Source organism: Carassius carassius, chromosome 47 (genome assembly GCF_963082965.1).
Source record: "Carassius carassius chromosome 47, fCarCar2.1, whole genome shotgun sequence".
Lineage (NCBI taxonomy): Eukaryota > Metazoa > Chordata > Actinopteri > Cypriniformes > Cyprinidae > Carassius > Carassius carassius.
Genome location: NC_081801.1, coordinates 10,316,347 through 10,336,478, shown reverse-complemented (window position 1 = coordinate 10,336,478; position 20,132 = coordinate 10,316,347). Strand labels below are relative to the sequence as shown.

The 20,132-nt window shown below is 42.4% G+C and overlaps 1 protein-coding gene across 1 annotated transcript; it reads left to right on the top strand.

The window, feature by feature from the left end:
• The first annotated feature begins 959 nt into the window (after positions 1-959).
• On the top strand, positions 960-18,750 carry ghrb (growth hormone receptor b). The gene is made up of 9 exons (XM_059542492.1): positions 960-1,403; positions 3,915-4,000; positions 8,043-8,178; positions 8,376-8,542; positions 13,292-13,476; positions 13,752-13,893; positions 13,991-14,081; positions 17,122-17,191; positions 17,278-18,750. Exons 2-9 carry the CDS (start codon positions 3,925-3,927, stop codon positions 18,076-18,078), a joined length of 1,668 nt encoding a protein of 555 aa, XP_059398475.1. The 5' UTR covers positions 960-1,403; positions 3,915-3,924; the 3' UTR covers positions 18,079-18,750.
• Positions 18,751-20,132: the final 1,382 nt, after the last annotated feature.

The window sequence follows — 20,132 nt, the reverse complement described above, 5'->3', positions numbered from 1 at the left end:
TAACCCCACCATGCTGGTTTAATCTAACCAGAGGAGAAACTGATTCTGGTTTCTCCCAAGTTTTTATTTTTATTTTTATTTTTTCATTTCTGTCACCAATGGATTTTTGGTTCCTAGCCACTGTCTAGTTTGGGACACAATTTCTGCTCACATTATTGACTTGACTGCACTATTGGAAGAGAACTGAACTGATTTGGACAATTACGTCACTGAATCAACAATGAACTGACTTTAAATAAAAAATGACTTTTCTATTGTGCTCTTGCATTAGCACACGTTTTTCCTATTTAACATTAAAGCTGCTTTGACACAATCTGTATTGTAGAAAGTGCTATATAAAGGTGACTTGACTTGATCTTTAAATAAAATATTATTTTAATCGGCATTTACAACGAATGTTCATAATTATTATATATATATTTTTTTTTGCTTAAATTTTGTTAAAATTACTTTACACTGTAGTAAAATGTAACAACTAACATAAAATAAACTGCAAGAATCTAACAGAAAGACAAACTTTTGAATTCTCCACTTTGACCCACAAACTTTTCCACTACTCGTTTGTTTTGTGAATCTCTCTATGTTGGACCACAAGACCCCTTAAACACGTGCCCCACTCCAGTCACGTGTACCCATTCAGCTCTGCATTGCTTTATCATATGTTAGCGTCTGTAAATGGAGTACAAAACACCACAAAACCTGCCAACAGCAACTAGGAATAAGCAAGGATTCGATGGCTTTGTGGAAACCTAACTACACAGTTCTGATTCTGAAAATGTTTGTTAATATTTGCAGCTTTAGGGGGAGAGGAAATAATCTCAGCTCTGACCGCAAGGCTCAATTGATATATTCCGCTATGTTCTTCTAAAACCGCGCGATTATAAAGATCAACACGCACGCGAATACTGGCGTAGAGAAATAAATAACGTGCGTAACGTACCATTTTTCATAGTAAAGACTGGGAAAACATTATGACGCTTGTCAGGGCGGAGTCCCGTGTAACGTTACATTTATTTTTTTCGCATGCGAAACTCTACATGCAATAAACCGATTAAGAGTGCCTTGCTGCTGTATAAGGTTTACTTTTAAGCTCCCTTCGCAGGGTGCTTCAAGGAAAAGTGGCGCCTTTCTTCGAATGTGCCCTAGAAAAAAAAACTATTACGGATGCTGGAGCCACATACCCAGAGGTCTGAAGTCCTGTCAGAAACACAGGACACGCTTTAGGCTAAGGGGCAGAAGAGAAAAGAGGTACAATTTCTGATGCTTGTTCTAAAACGTTGATAGAAGATATAAACTGAACGTGCTACTATCACATGAAGAAATCGAGCTTCCCTGAGGAATACTTTCACAGAAGTTACGGATATAACGTTACGTTACTAATCTGAATCGCACTCTTGGAAAAGGTGAGTTCAGTGCAGTAAGAACGTGGGATTTATTCACTATTTTTTCGAATTTAAGATGTTGTGGAAGATTACCATTATGAAATTAAATTTTAGGGGTAAATCAAAAAAGCATATAATACAGATTTATCATGTAAACGTGTTATTTTTAATGCATGTATCACCATTTGGAATACTTATTTATTTACGTTTTGGTTATGCATGCATTATAACCAATAAGGATTAGTTTAAGGCTAATTTTACATCACAGCTGAATCGTTTTCACGTCGTGTTGTGGCCAGATGTGAATGATTAGGCTGATATTCAGTGTTTTAAGTTAAATATTGCATATTGGCATGATTGCAAGTTTGATATTGCTTTTATGCAGGTTTTTATATATAGTTATTAATATTGATTATCGTTGTTATTTTAGACATATTCAGGCCTTTTAGTTTATTTCTTCTCCATGAAAATTCCAATCGAAATAAGACGACCTTTCACAAGCTTCCAGAGTCTCCAAGCAACACACGAACTAAAAACCGGACTGGAATCCGGCTGTGAGTGGAGCGGGGCAACTGAGATCTCTATTGCTCCATTTTGAAGGGCTCATCCCTATTCTCTAATCTCTTCAAAGGTTTACCCTTCAGAGTAAGAGATTCAAAGTGTGTAGGACACCTTGGAACCCAATTATGGAGGCGCCATCCATCGTCACACAACTTACACATAGAATCATGGAAACAAGGTGTCCAACATCTGTTGTACACTGCGAAATCTTTCACACCAAAGGTCCCTCTGAAGTAGCCAAGGGGTCTGTTCTTCATACCTTGCTTAATACAGATACAGATAATTCGACAGATGTCAGATCTTTTAATCCCAATAACTGATTTGGTTCTTCGAACAAGTTAGCGGATTTGCTTAAGATCTGGATTACGTTGTATGAGATTGCTCCATGTTGACATGTTCATTGGGAACAGCAGATATATCGATACTCGAAACCATGATCAGCAATGCAGTGACTGGCTGGCAGTAAGACAGTAACGTAATGACATCATATAATTAAGATCAAGGAAACAGCGAGCATAAAAGTTCTAATAGATGTAAAAAATAAAAATAAAACATGTTTTTTAAAATGATTTCTAAGTATTTTTCGCCATTTGTACAGGATTTGCAGTTTTCAATGTCAAAAGTATTGTAATTAGCAATCAATTTAATTTTGAAGTGGGTTTGTTATATATGACAGCATTAATTAATGTTTCTTAATCCACAAGATCCATTTTAAGACATAACCGACTGTTTAAATTAACTGTGCATCATTAAAGTATTTTGATATTTGAGAAGTGGCCTGCATCTCCTGTAATGCATCGAAGCCACCCGCATACAAGCTCAACCTTCAAATAAATGCATGGCTCAGACAAACTGTACGTAATGTGTGTATGACTGCATATTTATTATTCACAAGTAAATCTGTCAATGAGTAAAATTGGCCATCTCTATAATTATATTACGCAACATTTTAATTATTTTAACTGCATAATCCACGTATGAAGAACGGACCACAGTTTTGAGCACAACGACTCTTCAGTATGGAAGACATGATTGCTCTTAGTTTGAAATGCTCTTCGGAGATGGATTCTCTCGTTTGGAATGCAGTGTTCCACTCCCTCACGGACTAGCTTCAGCTCCACTCCGGAATTTCCAATACACCCACCTCTAGAACACTAACAGAGATCCTGAAAAAAAAATTTTAACTATAAAATCCTGCTTCTGCTGGAGGCAAAAGTAGACAACTTGACATTATTTGTGTGAAAAAAAATACTATGTGTTAACACTCTCCACTCACAAACTCTGAACTGGAACGCCATGAACACAAGCAGGTCTACAAATGGAGAGAAGTCCCAGGGGACAGAATGTACTACTGAAATACTATAAAGATAGTTGTTTGTTTGTTTGATTGATAGATAGTCTCTTGGTGTATTGTGGTATATAGTTTAACTGTCATGTTAAATAATAAAGGCACGCAGACTCTCACAGACTCCTTTCAGGAATCTTCATATCAAACACACAGCACTCCTATTATCAACTTTCTAATGAAGCATTTGACATTGTAGAACAGCCTGTACCCATTTTATCTAATAGAGAAGGGTTGTGATCCGCGTGCAGTTGAAGTGCAGAGTCAATAGATGGATTTCTAAGAAGATGTTTTCCAGAAGCTGGCTGGAGCAAAGCCATGTTGCAGTGAGGATGTATTTCACAACCGCTGACTAGAGCCTTTGGCTTAAAATGGTTGTCAGAGGACTGTGTTAACTGTGATTTCATAATCCTTTCAGTGTCATGGACTGATTCATTTCCACAATTAAACAAATTAATAATATAGCCTAACTTGGTTATTCAAATAGAAAGGGAATGGCCTAACACTGCTTGAATTGAATCTGAGTAAAAACCATGGCGGTTTAGAACCATTAGCTTGGTGGTTGCTTCCATTTTTAGCTATGTTGTTAACTGATTTCATAATGGACCTAATTTTGGTTTTCACAGGAACTAAATCATGGAGACTGCCCTTCTCATCTGTATCTTGTTGGCCTGTGCTGTGGCAACACAAAGTGTGCCTCCTACAATACAAGGTTTGCAGTTTATCAGTTTCGTGTTGCGGTTTTAATGTTTTGCACTAACACGACTTGTCTGGCTTGAGAGGTTAGAAATGTCTGTCAGAAGTCTTCCAGTGATACGTCTGCCATATAATTGCCACACTTTGCCACTTTCAGTGCCTTTTTTCCCTACATACTCTTTTAAGTTGTACAATAGTTTAGTCAAACAAAAAGAAAACAGGATGCAGATCTTTAGGAACAGATCTTTAGGAACCCACCCTCTCTTAGTCGGGGAGCCATTGTGAAACAATAAGGCAGGTCCTTGGCTTTCTGCAAATACCCAGGGAGTCTTAAGGGCCTCTGCATAATACACATTGTTTGACATAAAATAAATCCATTATGTAAAACAGATTTTTAATTACAGAACTCTTAAACGCAGGCTACAGAGAAACTGTATCTTTAGTTAAGCCCACAGATAAAATATTAAAAGGCTGAAATTTGAGCTGGAACCAAGATTTAGCCATGGCTCTTTGGATGGAGTTAATTAACAACTCTGCACACTTTTATTTCAGCTTTTACAGCTGCACTCCTGTTCTTCACCAGACCATTTTTAAATGCTTTCGTTTTGAAGTACTGTCTTTTGATCGGCTCTGTCCATTATGAGTTCCATCAAACATGTTTTCTGCTCCGTTTTATAGAAGTGGGCTGCAGTAAGTGGGAGGGAGTGCATGTTGCTATATGAAATGGATGGTTAGCTTCACACTATTACTCTGCAGGTGCTATTTGCACTATATATTAGTTTTTAATGGGAACATAGAAATGACAGCTCTGATTCATTACTATCCTTTATCAGACAGATTATTATTAGTTTACAAAAAATACATGCATACATAAAGTATCTCACAAAAGTGAGTACACCCCTCACATTTCAGCAACCATTTTAGTATATCTTCTCAAGGGACAATACTATAGAAATGAAACTTGGAGATATTTTAGAGTAGTCGATTTGCTGCTTGTATAGCAGTATAGATTTACTATCCTCTGAAAATATCTTAACATACAGCCAATAGAGCCATACAGTCAATATAGCTGACAACAAAAAAGTGAGTACACCCTAAGTGACAAAAAAGCCACGTCTATTCATCATGTTCATGTTTTTGCCTGCTTGACAGGACCATACAATTATGTGTATGTTGTATTAGAGAAGTTAAGATTTGGTGTTTTGAGTACAATTCTCTCGCACTGCATGCTCAACATGGCACCTCATGACAAAGAGCTCTGAGGATTTAAGAATTAGAATTGTTGCCCTCCACAAAGATGGCCTATGCTATAGGAAGATCGGTAACACCCTGAAACTGAGTTATAGTACAGTGGCCAGGGTTATACAGGAGTATGATATATATATAATATGGAGTTTTTCCAAGATGGTTTCCACTTGGAACATACCTTGCAAGGGTCGCTCAAAGAAGTTGAGTCCTTGTACTGTGCATCAAGTGCAGAAGCTGGCTTCAGAAAACAGATGCTTGAGTGCTGCCAGCATGGCTTTAGAGGTTGCAGAAGTGACAGGTCAGCTTGTTAGAGCTCTGACCATAGGCCACACGCTGCAACAAGTCGGTTTGCATGGCCGTCGTCCCACAAGGAAGCCTCTTCTGAAGCTGGCTCACAAGAAAGCTCGCAAACAGTTTGCTGAAGACAAGTTGTCCAAGAGCAAGAATTACTGGAACCATGTCCTGTGGTCTGATGAGACTAAAATAAACTTGTTTGGCTCAGATGGTGTCCATCATGTGTGGCGACACCTTGGTGAGGAGTGCCAAGAAAATTGTATCTTGCCTACAGTCAAACATGGAGATGGTAGCATCATGGTCTAGGGCTGCATGAGTGCGGTTGGTGCTGGGGAGCTGAGCTTTATTGAGGGAAACATGTACTGTGATTCTGAAGCAGACCATGATGCCATCCCTTCAGAAACTGGGCAGAATGGCAGTTTTCCAACATGATAATGATCCCATACACCGCCAAGATGACAACTGCCTTAGTGAGGAAGCTGGAGATTATGGCGTGTCCAAGTATGTCTCTAGACCTGAACCCTATTGAGTGGAAGGTGGAGAAGCACCATGTGTCTAACATCCAGCAGCTCCGTGATGTCACTATGGAGGAGTGGAAGAGGATCCTAGCAACAACCTGTGCAGCTCTGGTGTATTTCATGCTCAGGAGGATTAAGGCAGTGCTAGATAACAAAGGTGCGCACACTAAATATTGACACTTTGGACACAGTTTTGTCATGTTCACTTAGTGTACTCACTTTTGTTGCCAGCTATACTGAGGATAATGGCAGTATGTTAAGTTATTTTCAGAGGATAGTAAATCTATACAGCTATACAAGCAGCAAATTGACTACTCTAAAATATATATAAGTTTAATTTCTATAGTATTTTTCCCTTGAGAAGATATACCAATATGGTTGCTGAAACGTGAATGTCTCACTTTTGTGATATACTGTACATATAAATGCATAAATATATAATTAATTTATTATTTATTAAATTAATTTACATGGCCAATTTAAAAAAATTTAAAAACAAAAAAAATAACACTGAGAGCAAGAGTGTTATTGCAAGAACCTGATCAAACTAAAAAACAAGAGACTACTTGTTTGCAAATCAAGCAGGTAATTTAGCTCTGTAACTAATACAAATACTGATTCATCAGTAATCCCAAACAGACACAAACCAAGTTTAATGATCTTTACTCTGTATTTCCTGAAGAAAATAAGAAAAATAACTGCACAATAAGAGATGATGAGGTAATAACCTGTAAAACACTGGCAGTGTAAATACAGATTGTGCTGTGGTCTATAAATAAAACCTTAATAGTTTATCAATTAAAGTTTTATCAGTATTGCTGTCTAAATGCAGTAAACTGAGCAGCTCGGGAAGATCCTTTCAAGGATCTTGCAGGCAGTAACGGCACACTGCCACTCAAATGCTTCTACATACGAAAAATGCCAGCACACATTTCCAGGAAAACACAGCTCACAGTTATAGCCCAACTGGGATTTATGTTACATCCTGTTAGTCCAAAGCTGGTTTATACTGAAGGACATTCACAGAATTTTGGCCTTTCTTCAGAATATTATTCTAGTTGTAAAACATTTGATCATTCTCATCGGTGCTTAAATAAAGTATAATTAATAAATAACGTAAAAAAAAGGTAAAAAATTTAAAAAATCAACCTTATTCCTTTATCATTTGTGAGTTATTTAAAAAATATGAAGCTATAGAATTGCATTATTCATATCGTCTTTTGAAATAATTTAATAATAATTCATTACATTTATATAGCGGTTTTCTAGGCACTCAAATCGCTTTACATAGTCTGGGGGTATCTCCTTATCCACCACAAGTGTGCAGCATCCACCTGGATGATGCGACGGCAGCCATAGTGCGCCAGAACGCCCACCACACACCAGCTTACTGGTGGAGAGGAGAGTGATGAAGCTGATCAGTAGACATGGGGATTATTAGGAGGCCATGATGGTCGGAGGCCAATGGGCGAATTTAGCCAGGATGCCGAGGTCACACCTCTACTCTTTTCGAAAGACTTCCTGGGATTTTTAATGACCGCAGAGAGTCAGGACCTCGGTTTAACGTCTCATCCGAAGGACATTGCTTGTTGACAGTATAGTGTCCCCATCACTACACTGGGGCGCTAGGACCCACACAGACCTCAGGGTGAGCACCCCCTGCTGGCCTCACTAGCACCTCTTCCAGCAGCAACCTAGTTTTCTCAGGAGGTCTCCCATCCAGGTACTGACCAGGCTCAGCCCTGCTTAGCTTCAGTGGGAAACCGGTCTTGGGCTCCAGGGTGATATGGCTGCCGGCAACAACTATTTCATAATTCAATTTCATAACTAAATATTTCATTGCTGCAAATGCAGCAGATGTAGTAACACATTATAATAAAGTCCAATTAAAAACTTGACATTCCTGATATTTTGTTCTGGTCCTTCAGACTTCTTGGAAGCATTCCTTACAGCAAGTATGTTCAACAACAGCAAAATTTCTTTCACCTTTTTTTGCAGGTCAGACTTCAACACTGCCTCATCTGACTGGCTGCTTTTCACGAGAGCTGATAACGTTCCGTTGTCAGTGGGAGACTGGATCCCTCCAGAACCACACAGAACTCGAGGATCTGAGTCTTTTCTACATGTTAGAAAAGTAATTAGTAACACATAACATCACAGAATGAAATGCATTATTGATCCATAAAAAATGCATGATATTCATTATTATTTGTTTACACAATTCATTTGCACCTGCAAGTACAGACTATGAATACAATCAGTGAACCAGATAAGTTGTTAGACAAATGACTGTTCTTCCACTTAATGATCAGCAATTTCTCATGTCTGCAGGGATTCTAAGAAATGGGTGGAATGTCCAAGTTACAGTTCCATAAAGAAAAATGAATGCTACTTTGATTCCAGTAATACCATTATATGGTACTCTTACGTGGTCCAGCTGCGTTCACGCTCTCTTGATGTTGTTTATGATGAAATGTCCTTCAACGTGGAAGACATTGGTAAGCCATGTCGTAAACACAAATCCTGACTGTTTTCTTCTTTCTTGGCATGCCTTCAAGTACACATTCCCATGTGGCAAAACGGTTTTCAAATTATTTTCACATATATTTTTTTAATATTTCAGAATATACAAAAATGTATTGCTAATATAGATTCTGATAAATATATTTTCAATAAGTTTGTTACCTGTTCATGTTTTTTTTTCATAATACATTTGTCACAGTGTCTGGGTTGTGTTCCCTGGGGTTCCACTAGGTGTCCTCAGTTCCCACGGTGTTTATCATATTATCACTTCCTGTCTCCTTATTTGGTCACCTTCCTCCTTGTTTAGTTAATTGATTGTTCCCCACCTGTCTCCTGTTTCCCCATTATCCTTTTGTGTATATAACCCGGTCTGTCTTAGTATGTGTCACAGAGTCGTTGTTTATTCATGTCCGTCAGTTCGTGCCCTTGCCTTGTCTTCTTGTTTAGTTTATGTTTTGGATGGATGTTTCCTATTGACCCCTGCCTGGACTGTTTATGCTGTTTGGATTACCCCTTAATAAAAGACTTACTTGCAATTGGTTCTATCTCCGTGCTTCATTGGATCCCGGCCGTGACAGAACGACTCTGTCATTCTAGGAACCAGCGGTATGTCGTCTTTCCGTTCCCCAGCCAAGATGGCGGAGCGGCGAGCCAAGTATCTTCGGTTGATCGCCCTCCGCCAAGAGGGAAATGAAGTGGGTGCCCTGGCTCAGGTGTTCTGGTCCCTGGCCGAGGGCATGGGCTACAATGATGCGGCCCTTAAGGACTATTTCAATGGCGGGCTGGATGATCCAGTGTCTCAGGAGGAGATGGCGCAGTTAGAGACACTGGAATTCTGGGAATTTGTGCGCTACCTGCAGCATCGGCTTCGGTGGGATGCCCCAGCCACTTCTGTCTCTTCCGGCGGGGTGGTCGTCAGCCCAGCACCACTGCCCAGGATTGCAACCAGCCAAGCGCCACAACCCAAGATGACCGCCAGTCCAGCACCACTGCTCAGGATGGCTACCAGCCAAGCGCCACAGCACAAGATGGCTTCTAACCCAGCGCCAATGCCCAAATTGGCCACCGTTCCAGCGCCACAACCCAAGATGGCCGCCAGTCCAGCACCACTGCCCAGGATGGCTACCAGCCAAGCGCCACCATCCAAGATGGCCGCCAGTCCAGCATCACTGCCCAGGATGGCTACCAGCCAAGCGCCACAGCACAAGATGGCCGCTAACCCAGCGCCAATGCCCAAATTGGCCACCGTTCCAGCGCCACAGCCCAAGATGGCCGCCAACCCAGCGCCAATGCCCAAATTGGCCACCAGTCCAGCGCCACAGTACAAGATGGCCGCCAGCCCAGGGCCAATGCCCACTTTGGCCAACGGTTCAGTGCCACAGCCCAAGATGGCCGTCAGCCTAGCGCCACAGCACAAGATGGCCGCTAACCCAGCACCAATGCCCAAATTGGCCACCGGTCCAGCGCCACAGTACAAGATGGCCGCCAGTCCAGCACCACAACCCCAGATGGCCGCCAGACCAGCACCACAGTAAAAGATGGCCGCCTGTCCAGAGTCATGGCCCAAGATGGCTGCTTGCCCAGCGCCGCTGCACAGGATGAGAGTCTCAGCTGACCCTTCAGAGTCGAGTCAGGTGCCCGTGGACCCTCCGGAGTCGAGTCAGGTGCCCGTGGACCCTCCGGAGTCGAGTCAGGTGCCAGTCACCGCTGATCCTCCAGAGTCAGGTGCCAGTCACCGCTGATCCTCCAGAGTCAGGTGCCAGTCACCGCTGATCCTCCAGAGTCAGGTGCCAGTCACCGCTGATCCTCCAGAGTCAGGTGCCAGTCACCGCTGATCCTCCAGAGTCAGGTGCCAGTCACCGCTGATCCTCCAGAGTCAGGTGCCAGTCACCGCTGATCCTCCAGAGTCAGGTGCCAGTCACCGCTGATCCTCCAGAGTCAGGTGCCAGTCACCGCTGATCCTCCAGAGTCAGGTGCCAGTCACCGCTGATCCTCCAGAGTCAGGTGCCAGTCACCGCTGATCCTCCAGAGTCAGGTGCCAGTCACCGCTGATCCTCCAGAGTCAGGTGCCAGTCACCGCTGATCCTCCAGAGTCAGGTGCCAGTCACCGCTGATCCTCCAGAGTCAGGTGCCAGTCACCGCTGATCCTCCAGAGTCAGGTGCCAGTCACCGCTGATCCTCCAGAGTCAGGTGCCAGTCACCGCTGATCCTCCAGAGTCAGGTGCCAGTCACCGCTGATCCTCCAGAGTCAGGTGCCAGTCACCGCTGATCCTCCAGAGTCAGGTGCCAGTCACCGCTGACCCTCCAGAGTCAGGTGCCAGTCACCGCTGACCCTCCAGAGTCAGGTGCCAGTCACCGCTGACCCTCCAGAGTCAGGTGCCAGTCACCGCTGACCCTCCAGAGTCAGGTGCCAGTCACCGCTGACCCTCCAGAGTCAGGTGCCAGTCACCGCTGACCCTCCAGAGTCAGGTGCCAGTCACCGCTGACCCTCCAGAGTCAGGTGCCAGTCACCGCTGACCCTCCAGAGTCAGGTGCCAGTCACCGCTGACCCTCCAGAGTCAGGTGCCAGTCACCGCTGACCCTCCAGAGTCAGGTGCCAGTCACCGCTGACCCTCCAGAGTCAGGTGCCAGTCACCGCTGACCCTCCAGAGTCAGGTGCCAGTCACCGCTGACCCTCCAGAGTCAGGTGCCAGTCACCGCTGACCCTCCAGAGTCGAGTCAGGTGCCAGGGATCTCTCCAGAGTTAGGGCTTATCACCGATGACCTGCCAGAGTCAGGGCTAGTCACCGATGACCTGCCAGAGTCAGGGCTAGTCACCGATGACCTGCCAGAGTCAGGGCTAGTCACCGATGACCCTCCAGAGTCAGGGCTAGTCACCGATGACCCTCCAGAGTCAGGGCTAGTCACCGATGACCCTCCAGAGTCGAGTCGGGTTCCAGATGACCCTCCAGAGTCGAGTCGGGTTCCAGATGACCCTCCAGAGTCAGGGCTAGTCACCGTTGACCCTCCAGAGTCAGGGCTAGTCACCGTTGACCCTCCAGAGTCAGGGCTAGTCACCGTTGACCCTCCAGAGTCAGGGCTAGTCACCGATGACCCTCCAGAGTCAGGGCTAGTCACCGATGACCCTCCAGAGTCGAGTCGGGTTCCAGATGACCCTCCAGAGTCAGGGCTAGTCACCGTTGACCCTCCAGAGTCAGGGCTAGTCACCGATGACCCTCCAGAGTCAGGGCTAGTCACCGATGACCCTCCAGAGTCGAGTCGGGTTCCAGATGACCCTCCAGAGTCAAGGCTAGTCACTGTTAACCCTCCAGAGTCAGGGCTAGTCACCGCTGATGCTCCAGAGTTAGGGCTAGTCACCGTTGACCTTTCAGAGTCGAGTCAAGTCACCTTTGACCTTTCAGAGCTGAGTCAAGTCACCGGTGATCTTCAAGGACTGAGTCAAGTCACCGGTGATCTTCAAGGACTGAGTCAAGTCACCGGTGATCTTCAAGGACTGAGTCAAGTCACCGGTGATCTTCATGAGCAAATGCAAGTCACCAATGATCTTCATGAGCAGTGTCAGGCCAGCACCGATCTTCTGGAGTCCAGTAGAGACACCATGGAATTACCAGAGTCTCGTCCTCCCGTTGATCTGACTACACTGTTGTGGTGGTCTTCCGCTCCGCCCTGGAGGGCTCTGGCCTTGACCACAAGGGTGTGGTGGTCTTCTGCTCCGCCCTGGGGGGCTTCATGTTGTTTTTTCCTTTGGTTTTTGTGTTAATGTCTGTCCCTGTTCCTTTCTGTCAGTCTGGCCCTCCGTCCCTCCCCCTGAACCTCCTCCTGTCCTCCTCCCTCCTGGTCTTTCTGTGTTGTGTTTACATTCTGGTGCCTGTTCCCCATGTTTTTCTTTTCTGGCCCTCCGTCCCTCCCCCTGAGCCTCCACCTGTCCACCTCCCTCCTGGTCTCTGTTTTGTGTCTGTCTTGGAGCGTCTGGGAGCCGCTCCGTAGAAGGGGGGTACTGTCACAGTGTCTGGGTTGTGTTCCCTGGGGTTCCACTAGGTGTCCTCAGTTCCCACGGTGTTTATCATATTATCACTTCCTGTCTCCTTATTTGGTCACCTTCCTCCTTGTTTAGTTAATTGATTGTTCCCCACCTGTCTCCTGTTTCCCCATTATCCTTTTGTGTATATAACCCGGTCTGTCTTAGTATGTGTCACGGAGTCGTTGTTTATTCATGTCCGTCAGTTCGTGCCCTTGCCTTGTCTTCTTGTTTAGTTTATGTTTTGGATGGATGTTTCCTATTGACCCCTGCCTGGACTGTTTATGCTGTTTGGATTACCCCTTAATAAAAGACTTACTTGCAATTGGTTCTATCTCCGTGCTTCATTGGATCCCGGCCGTGACAACATTTTGCATTAGCCCAAAAGTTTACATTTTGAGTTCTTGGCCCTTAAATGTAATGTAATGTATTTTGTAATATCATTCATTTTGGCATTGGGAGGGGGGGGGGCGTGGCCTAGAGAGTTTGACTCCTAACCCTAGGATTGTGGGTTCGAGTCTCAGGCCAGCAATACCACGACTTAGGTATATATTATTACTATTATTATTTTTGTATTTATTTATTTTTTGATGCTCTATAAAACGCTAAGCATTCCCACCTTCCTTGCATATAACTTAATCACCTTTTACATTGTGTTAATGTGCAAAATATTTGCAAGCATGTCAAATGTTCATTATTTTCTCAGTGTTTCCAGACCCACCTGTGGGACTGAACTGGACACTTTTGAACATGGGCTCAACTGGCTTAATCTATGACATGGTTGTGAGATGGGATCCACCCCCATCTGCTGCAGAGAATGTGAAAATAGGATGGATCTTGCTGGTATACGAGACACAGTACAGAGAAAAGGGTTCAGACCAGTGGAACTCGGTGAGTCTCACACAACGTTGTGCAATTAGCACCACCAGATTTTTCTAACAAGCTCCTACTGAGTAATAGACTTGAAGTCAACTGTTTTTCTTGAGGAGTTCCTCTGAAGCTTGATTAAAAGTGATTTCTAAGAACACTCATGAGTCATTACATTTGATTCACTATGTTGAAGACTGTGACCTGGATTTTGCAGCCATAATAAGACGCGTTTGGAGCTCATTATCTTCAAGGTTGGAGTGTTATGAAGTGTCTTATTCTTGTTTGTCTCTCTACAGCTGAATAATGACAAAGACACACAGGCGCACATCTATGGTCTGCGCAGCAACATTGAATATGAAGTCAGAGTCAGGGCAAAAATGAGAGGCTACAACTTTGGTGTCTTCAGTGACTCCATCTTTATACTTGTTCCTAATATAGGTCTGATTTAAGATCTCCTGTCTGTAGATTTTGGAAGGAAGTTATTTAAAAAAAAAATTAATTGATTGATGGTCTGAATCTCCTGTTTCAAATTCAGAATCAAGAATTCCTATTACAGCTGTGTTGGTCTTCGCTGCCATTGGTATCGCGATTATTTTGATGCTGGTGGTAGTTTCACATCAACAAAAGTAAGTACCTGTTGTTATATAACCATGTAAAGGAAATCTGTTAGCATTATGTATGAATACAATGATTTCCTGTGATATTTCTACATAGCCCCTCATTAGTTTCTTCCGTCCTTTCCCTTTCCTGCTGAACCTGTAATGTTCTACTGCATTTTTTTTTTTATTGCATTGCAAATAAATTCCACAATATATAACTAATTCATTCCACTTTTCTAAATTCATGATCTGAAAGTTGTGACATATATATATATGTATATATGTATGTATATATATATATATATATATATATATATATATATATATATATATATATATATATATATACAACCCGAATTCTAGAAAAGTTGGGACGTTTTTTAAATTTTAATAAAATGAAAACTAAAAGACTTTCAAATCACATGAGCCAATATTTTATTCACAATAGAACATAGATAACATAGCAAATGTTTAAACTGAGAAAGTTTACAATTTTATGCACAAAATGAGCTCATTTCAATTTTGATTTCTGCTACAGGTCTCAAAATAGTTGGGACGGGGCTTGTTTACCATGGTGTAGCATCACCTTTTCTTTTCAAAACAGTTTGAAGACGTCTGGGCATTGAGGCTATGAGTTGCTGGAGTTTTGCTGTTGGAATTTGGTCCCATTCTTGCCTTATATAGATTTCCAGCTGCTGAAGAGTTTGTGGTCGTCTTTGACGTATTTTTCGTCTAATGATGCGCCAAATGTTCTCTATAGGTGAAAGATCTGGACTGCAGGCAGGTCTCCTTCCTCTTTAGCCCGGAGGACACGGCGTCCATGATTTCCAACAAGAATGTCAAATTTGGACTCGTCTGACCATAAAACACTATTCCACTTTGAAATAGTCCATTTTAAATGAGCCTTGGCCCACAGGACACGACGGCGCTTCTGGACCATGTTCACATATGGCTTCCTTTTTGCATGATAGAGCTTTAGCTGGCATCTGCTGATGGCACGGCGGATTGTGTTTACCGACAGTGGTTTCTGAAATTATTCCTGGGCCCATTTAGTAATGTCATTGACACAATCATGCCGATGAGTGATGCAGTGTCGTCTGAGAGCCCGAAGACCACGGGCATCCAATAAAGGTCTCCGGCCTTGTCCCTTACACACAGAGATTTCTCCAGTTTCTCTGAATCTTTTGATGATGTTATGCACTGTAGATGATGAGATTTGCAAAGCCTTTGCAATTTGACGTTGAGGAACATTGTTTTTAAAGTTTTCCACAATTTTTTTACGCAGTCTTTCACAGATTGGAGAACCTCTGCCCATCTTTACTTCTGAGAGACTCTGCTTCTCTAAGACAAAGCTTTTATAGCTAATCATGTTACAGACCTGATATCAATTAACTTAATTAATCACTAGATGTTCTCCCAGCTGAATCTTTTCAAAACTGCTTGCTTTTTTAGCCATTTGTTGCCCCCGTGCCAACTTTTTTGAGACCTGTAGCAGGCATTAAATTTTAAATGAGCTAATTGTTTACAATTTTATGCACAAAATGAGCTCATTTCAATTTTGATTTCTGCTACAGGTCTCAAAATAGTTGGGACGGGGCATGTTTACCATGGTGTAGCATCTCCTTTTCTTTTCAAAACAGTTTGAAGACGTCTGGGCATTGAGGCTATGAGTTGCTGGAGTTTTGCTGTTGGAATTTGGTCCCATTCTTGCCTTATATAGATTTCCAGCTGCTGAAGAGTTCGTGGTCGTCTTTGACGTATTTTTCGTTTAATGATGCGCCAAATGTTCTCTATAGGTGAAAGATCTGGACTGCAGGCAGGCCAGGTTAGCACCCGGACTCTTCTACGACGAAGCCATGCTGTTGTTATAGCTGCAGTATGTGGTTTTGCATTGTCCTGCTGAAATAAACAAGGCCTTCCCTGAAATAGACGTTGTTTGGAGGGAAGCATATGTTGCTCTAAAACCTTTATATACCTTTCAGCATTCACAGAGCCTTCCAAAACATGCAAGCTGCCCATACCGTATGCACTTATGCACCCCCATACCATCAGAGATGCTGGCTTTTGAACTGAACGCTGATAACATGCTGGAAGGTCTCCCTCCTCTTTAGCCCGGAGGACACGGCGTCCGTGATTTCCAACAAGAATGTCAAATTTGGACTCGTCTGACCATAAAACACTATTCCACTTTGAAATAGTCAATTTTAAATGAGCCTTGGCCCACAGGACACGACGGCGCTTCTGGACCATGTTCACATATGGCTTCCTTTTTGCATGATAGAGCTTTAGTTGGCATCTGCTGATGGCACGGCGGATTGTGTTTACCGACAGTGGTTTCTGAAATTATTCCTGGGCCCATTTAGTAATGTCATTGACACAATCATGCCGATGAGTGATGCAGTGTCGTCTGAGAGCCTGAAGACCACGGGCATCCAATAAAGGTCTCCGGCCTTGTCCCTTACGCACAGAGATTTCTCCAGTTTCTCTGAATCTTTTGATGATGTTATGCACTGTAGATGATGAGATTTGCAAAGCCTTTGCAATTTGACGTTGAGGAACATTGTTTTTAAAGTTTTCCACAATTTTTTTACGCAGTCTTTCACAGATTGGAGAGCCTCTGCCCATCTTTACTTCTGAGACACTCTGCTTCTCTAAGACAAAGCTTTTATAGCTAATCATGTTACAGACCTGATATCAATTAACTTAATTAATCACTAGATGTCCTCCCAGCTGAATCTTTTCAAAACTGCTTGCTTTTTTAGCCATTTGTTGCCCCCGTGCCAACTTTTTTGAGACCTGTAGCAGGCATTAAATTTTAAATGAGCTAATTAAGTGGATAAAAGTGTAAAATATCTCAGTTTAAACATTTGCTACGTTATCTATGTTCTATTGTGAATAAAATATTGGCTCATGTGATTTGAAATTCCTTTATTTTTCATTTTATTAAAATTTAAAAAACGTCCCAACTTTTCCGGAATTCGGGTTGTATATATATATATAATGTATATTTTTCTTTTTTTAAAACTTCTAATTGCATAGTTATTGTCTTCATTGTGGCTTGTTATAGGTTAATGGTGATTTTCCTGCCACCAGTCCCTGGACCAAAAATCAAAGGAATTGATCCTATGCTTTTACAGGTATTTGACTTAATGTCCATTTTTGTAGGACTTTGAGGGTGTGTTCTACAAATGAAAGCTTTTCTTTTTGGTTTGTTTCTTCACAGAAAGGTCAAATGAGTGAATTCACGTCAATCTTAGGCACCCAGTTGGGCTTGCGGCCAGAACTGTACAGCAACGATCCATGGGTAGAGTTTATAGAGGTGGACATCGACGAACCACATGACAGCCAGGAGGAGCTTCTCGTCTCTGATTCACCTCAAATGTCCAGTAGTTTCAGGGATGATGACTCGGGTCGGGCTAGCTGCTGTGATCCAGACCTGTCAGATCAAGATCAAACAGATCTACATCACCCTTCGGCCAGCAACCATGATGGTTTCCACCCATTGACACGTACACAATCTGGGCCAGAGCAACCTGCAGCTGTCTGTCCACAAGACACTACCTGGTCAAACAGCCTTTACTCACAAGTGAGTAATGTCACTCAATGTGGTGAAGTTGTGCTTTCTCCTGAACAACAAGAAATTCGGAAGGATAAAGACCACAATAAAAGGAAAGAAATCCAACAGTTGGTAGTGATTCCTGATGAAAGAGGCTACACCTCTGAGTTTGTTGCCAGCACAATCAGCACCAACCAAAATAATCCAAACCCACCGGCAGACCAATCACAGAATCAAGAACAACACGGTGCATTCAGGGACCTTCAAATCCCGGGCAATGAAACCGTTATGTCGCCACAGTCCACTGCATTTCCCATCCTTGCACTGCCTACCAGTCCAGAGTACACCATGATAGATGGCGTTGACTGGAAAAACAGTCTCCTCCTGAAACCTAATACACCAACGGCCTCACAGAAGGCAGCGGTGAAGACTTTGCCCACTCCTGAAGGGTACTTGACTCCTGACTAGTGGTCGACCGATATATTGCCAAGGCCGAGATATCGGCTGATATTTCGCATTTTTTAAATCTCGGCATTTGCCGATAAGTTTTTGTGCTTGGCCGATATGTTTGAGGCGGAACTTTTATTTTGACGTCGCTGAGAGTGGCATCGCTGTCATTGTACAGTTTGTCTAATAATCAGAAAGAACTGTTGAACAAATTAAAATGCATACAAAAAGTATTATAATGACTGATTTTATATTATTAATAACTGAAAGGCAAACATAATACTATCTCATTTGCCGTCAGCATTCAGCAAATACGCATATCATTTAAACAAACCTTTAAATGACTAATGAAAATTTAATTTCAAAAACCTTGCAGACGTAGTCGAATCCAGCTGTAAGATCTTGTGAAGTGTGTATTTGTATATTGCCTGATCGCGTGTGCTCTGTGTGACAGTCGATCCATGCGAATTGAATCCGGAAAGGAGAGGTCAGGTTCACTGGAGATGCGCAATCAACTTTAAACTCGTGATTTCAAACTATGTTGATTTATGCAATTGCGCACTGTCATATTCATGCCAATTTTACTGTGTGCTGCATGTAAAATAAGTGTTAGCTTGGCTTTTGTTGAAAAAAATATGATTCCCAATGCACACAAACTTGTTGTAATTAAAATAGAAATATATTTTTACACACATATATATATATCGGCAATCTGCCACCCTGCTCTCTTAGATATCGGCATTGGCTGTCAAAAAAACAATATTGGTCAACCACTTATCCTGACCTATTCGACAACATTACACCTTAACTAAAAGTGGAGTACATTTGCTCTTCTTGAGATATCTGATATGATTAGCCAACACCAAACAAGATGTTTCATCCACGAGGAGGGATTTTTGAAAATAAGTCAGTTCTCAAGCTTTTTCCAGTGGAATGGATTTCATGAAACTTACAAATCTATTGGCAAGCTAATAAATGTCTGTATTAGGCCTAGAATCTTTTCTTTATTCTCCTGATTTGGAGGGTTAACAGCTTCAGGGGTAAGTGTGGGAAGATATGGAGCAGAAGAATATTAGCTGTTTACTACAAAACGATAATAACTAATGTTTAATGCTCTCACATGTGGTGTAACAGCTATATTGCTCTATAACCGCTCCATATTTTATGCGCTTATTACCGTATTTTTCGGACTATAAGTCGCATCAGTCCAAAAATACGTCATGATGAGGAAAAAAACATAAGTCGCACTGGACTATAAGTCGCATTCATTTAGAACCAAGAACCAAGAGAAAACATTACCGTCTACAGCCGCGAGAGGGCGCTCTATGCTGCTCAGTGTAGACTATAGGAGCACTGAGCAGCATCTCTGGCCGCATAGAGCGCCCTCTCGCGGCTGTAGACGGTAATGTTTTCTCTTGGTTCATTTCTCTCGGTTCATGTCAAATTAATTTTGATAAATAAGTCGCACCTGACTATAAGTCGCAGGACCAGCCAAACTATGAAAAAAAGTGCGACTTATAGTCCGGAAAATACGGTATTTATTTTCACTGAACTAACTACCAACTATGTCTGTGTAAACTGTAAAGTGCCTACTTTAGATTATATTTCATCATCAGTGTTAAAAATAGTGCACATTTAAATCAAAAGGGATTTATGTGAACTGTTTATGTGAACTGTTACTGCCTCTTGTCCTCAGTGCCATTTTTTCCATAAGAGACTGGACCGGCTTTTGTGCCACAGTGATGTAAATATGTAACAAGCCTTGTTGAAACACACACCCACACAGTAAGGTTTTTTTTTTTTTTTTTTTTTACGAAAACTGGGTTTGAATACTCATTGCTATGTTTTAGCCTGGGTTCAGTTTTAATTATCAGTGCACGATGTTTTTAAAGCTATAATGTGACTACCTTGACTCTAAATAAATGGCAGCAATGAACTTAGAAATACTGCTTTTGCACTCTTGTCACCTGTGCTTCTTCCAGGGAACACGTGTTTGATATTTTGGAGCATTTTCCAATATGCTCTTTTACAAGATTGTTTATCTTGGAAACAAACACACCGTGACTATCCGTAGT

What these genes read in the sequence shown, in the direction of transcription:
- ghrb (XM_059542492.1), top strand. Translation starts at nt 3,925, where the DNA reads ATGGAGACTGCCCTTCTCATCTGTATCTTGTTGGCCTGTGCTGTGGCA. An exon ending in TGTGCCTCCTACAATACAAG is followed by an intron (nt 4,001 to 8,042) that starts GTTTGCAGTTTA and finishes CTTTTTTTGCAG; the next exon opens with GTCAGACTTCAACACTGCCT. An exon ending in CTTTTCTACATGTTAGAAAA is followed by an intron (nt 8,179 to 8,375) that starts GTAATTAGTAAC and finishes TCATGTCTGCAG; the next exon opens with GGATTCTAAGAAATGGGTGG.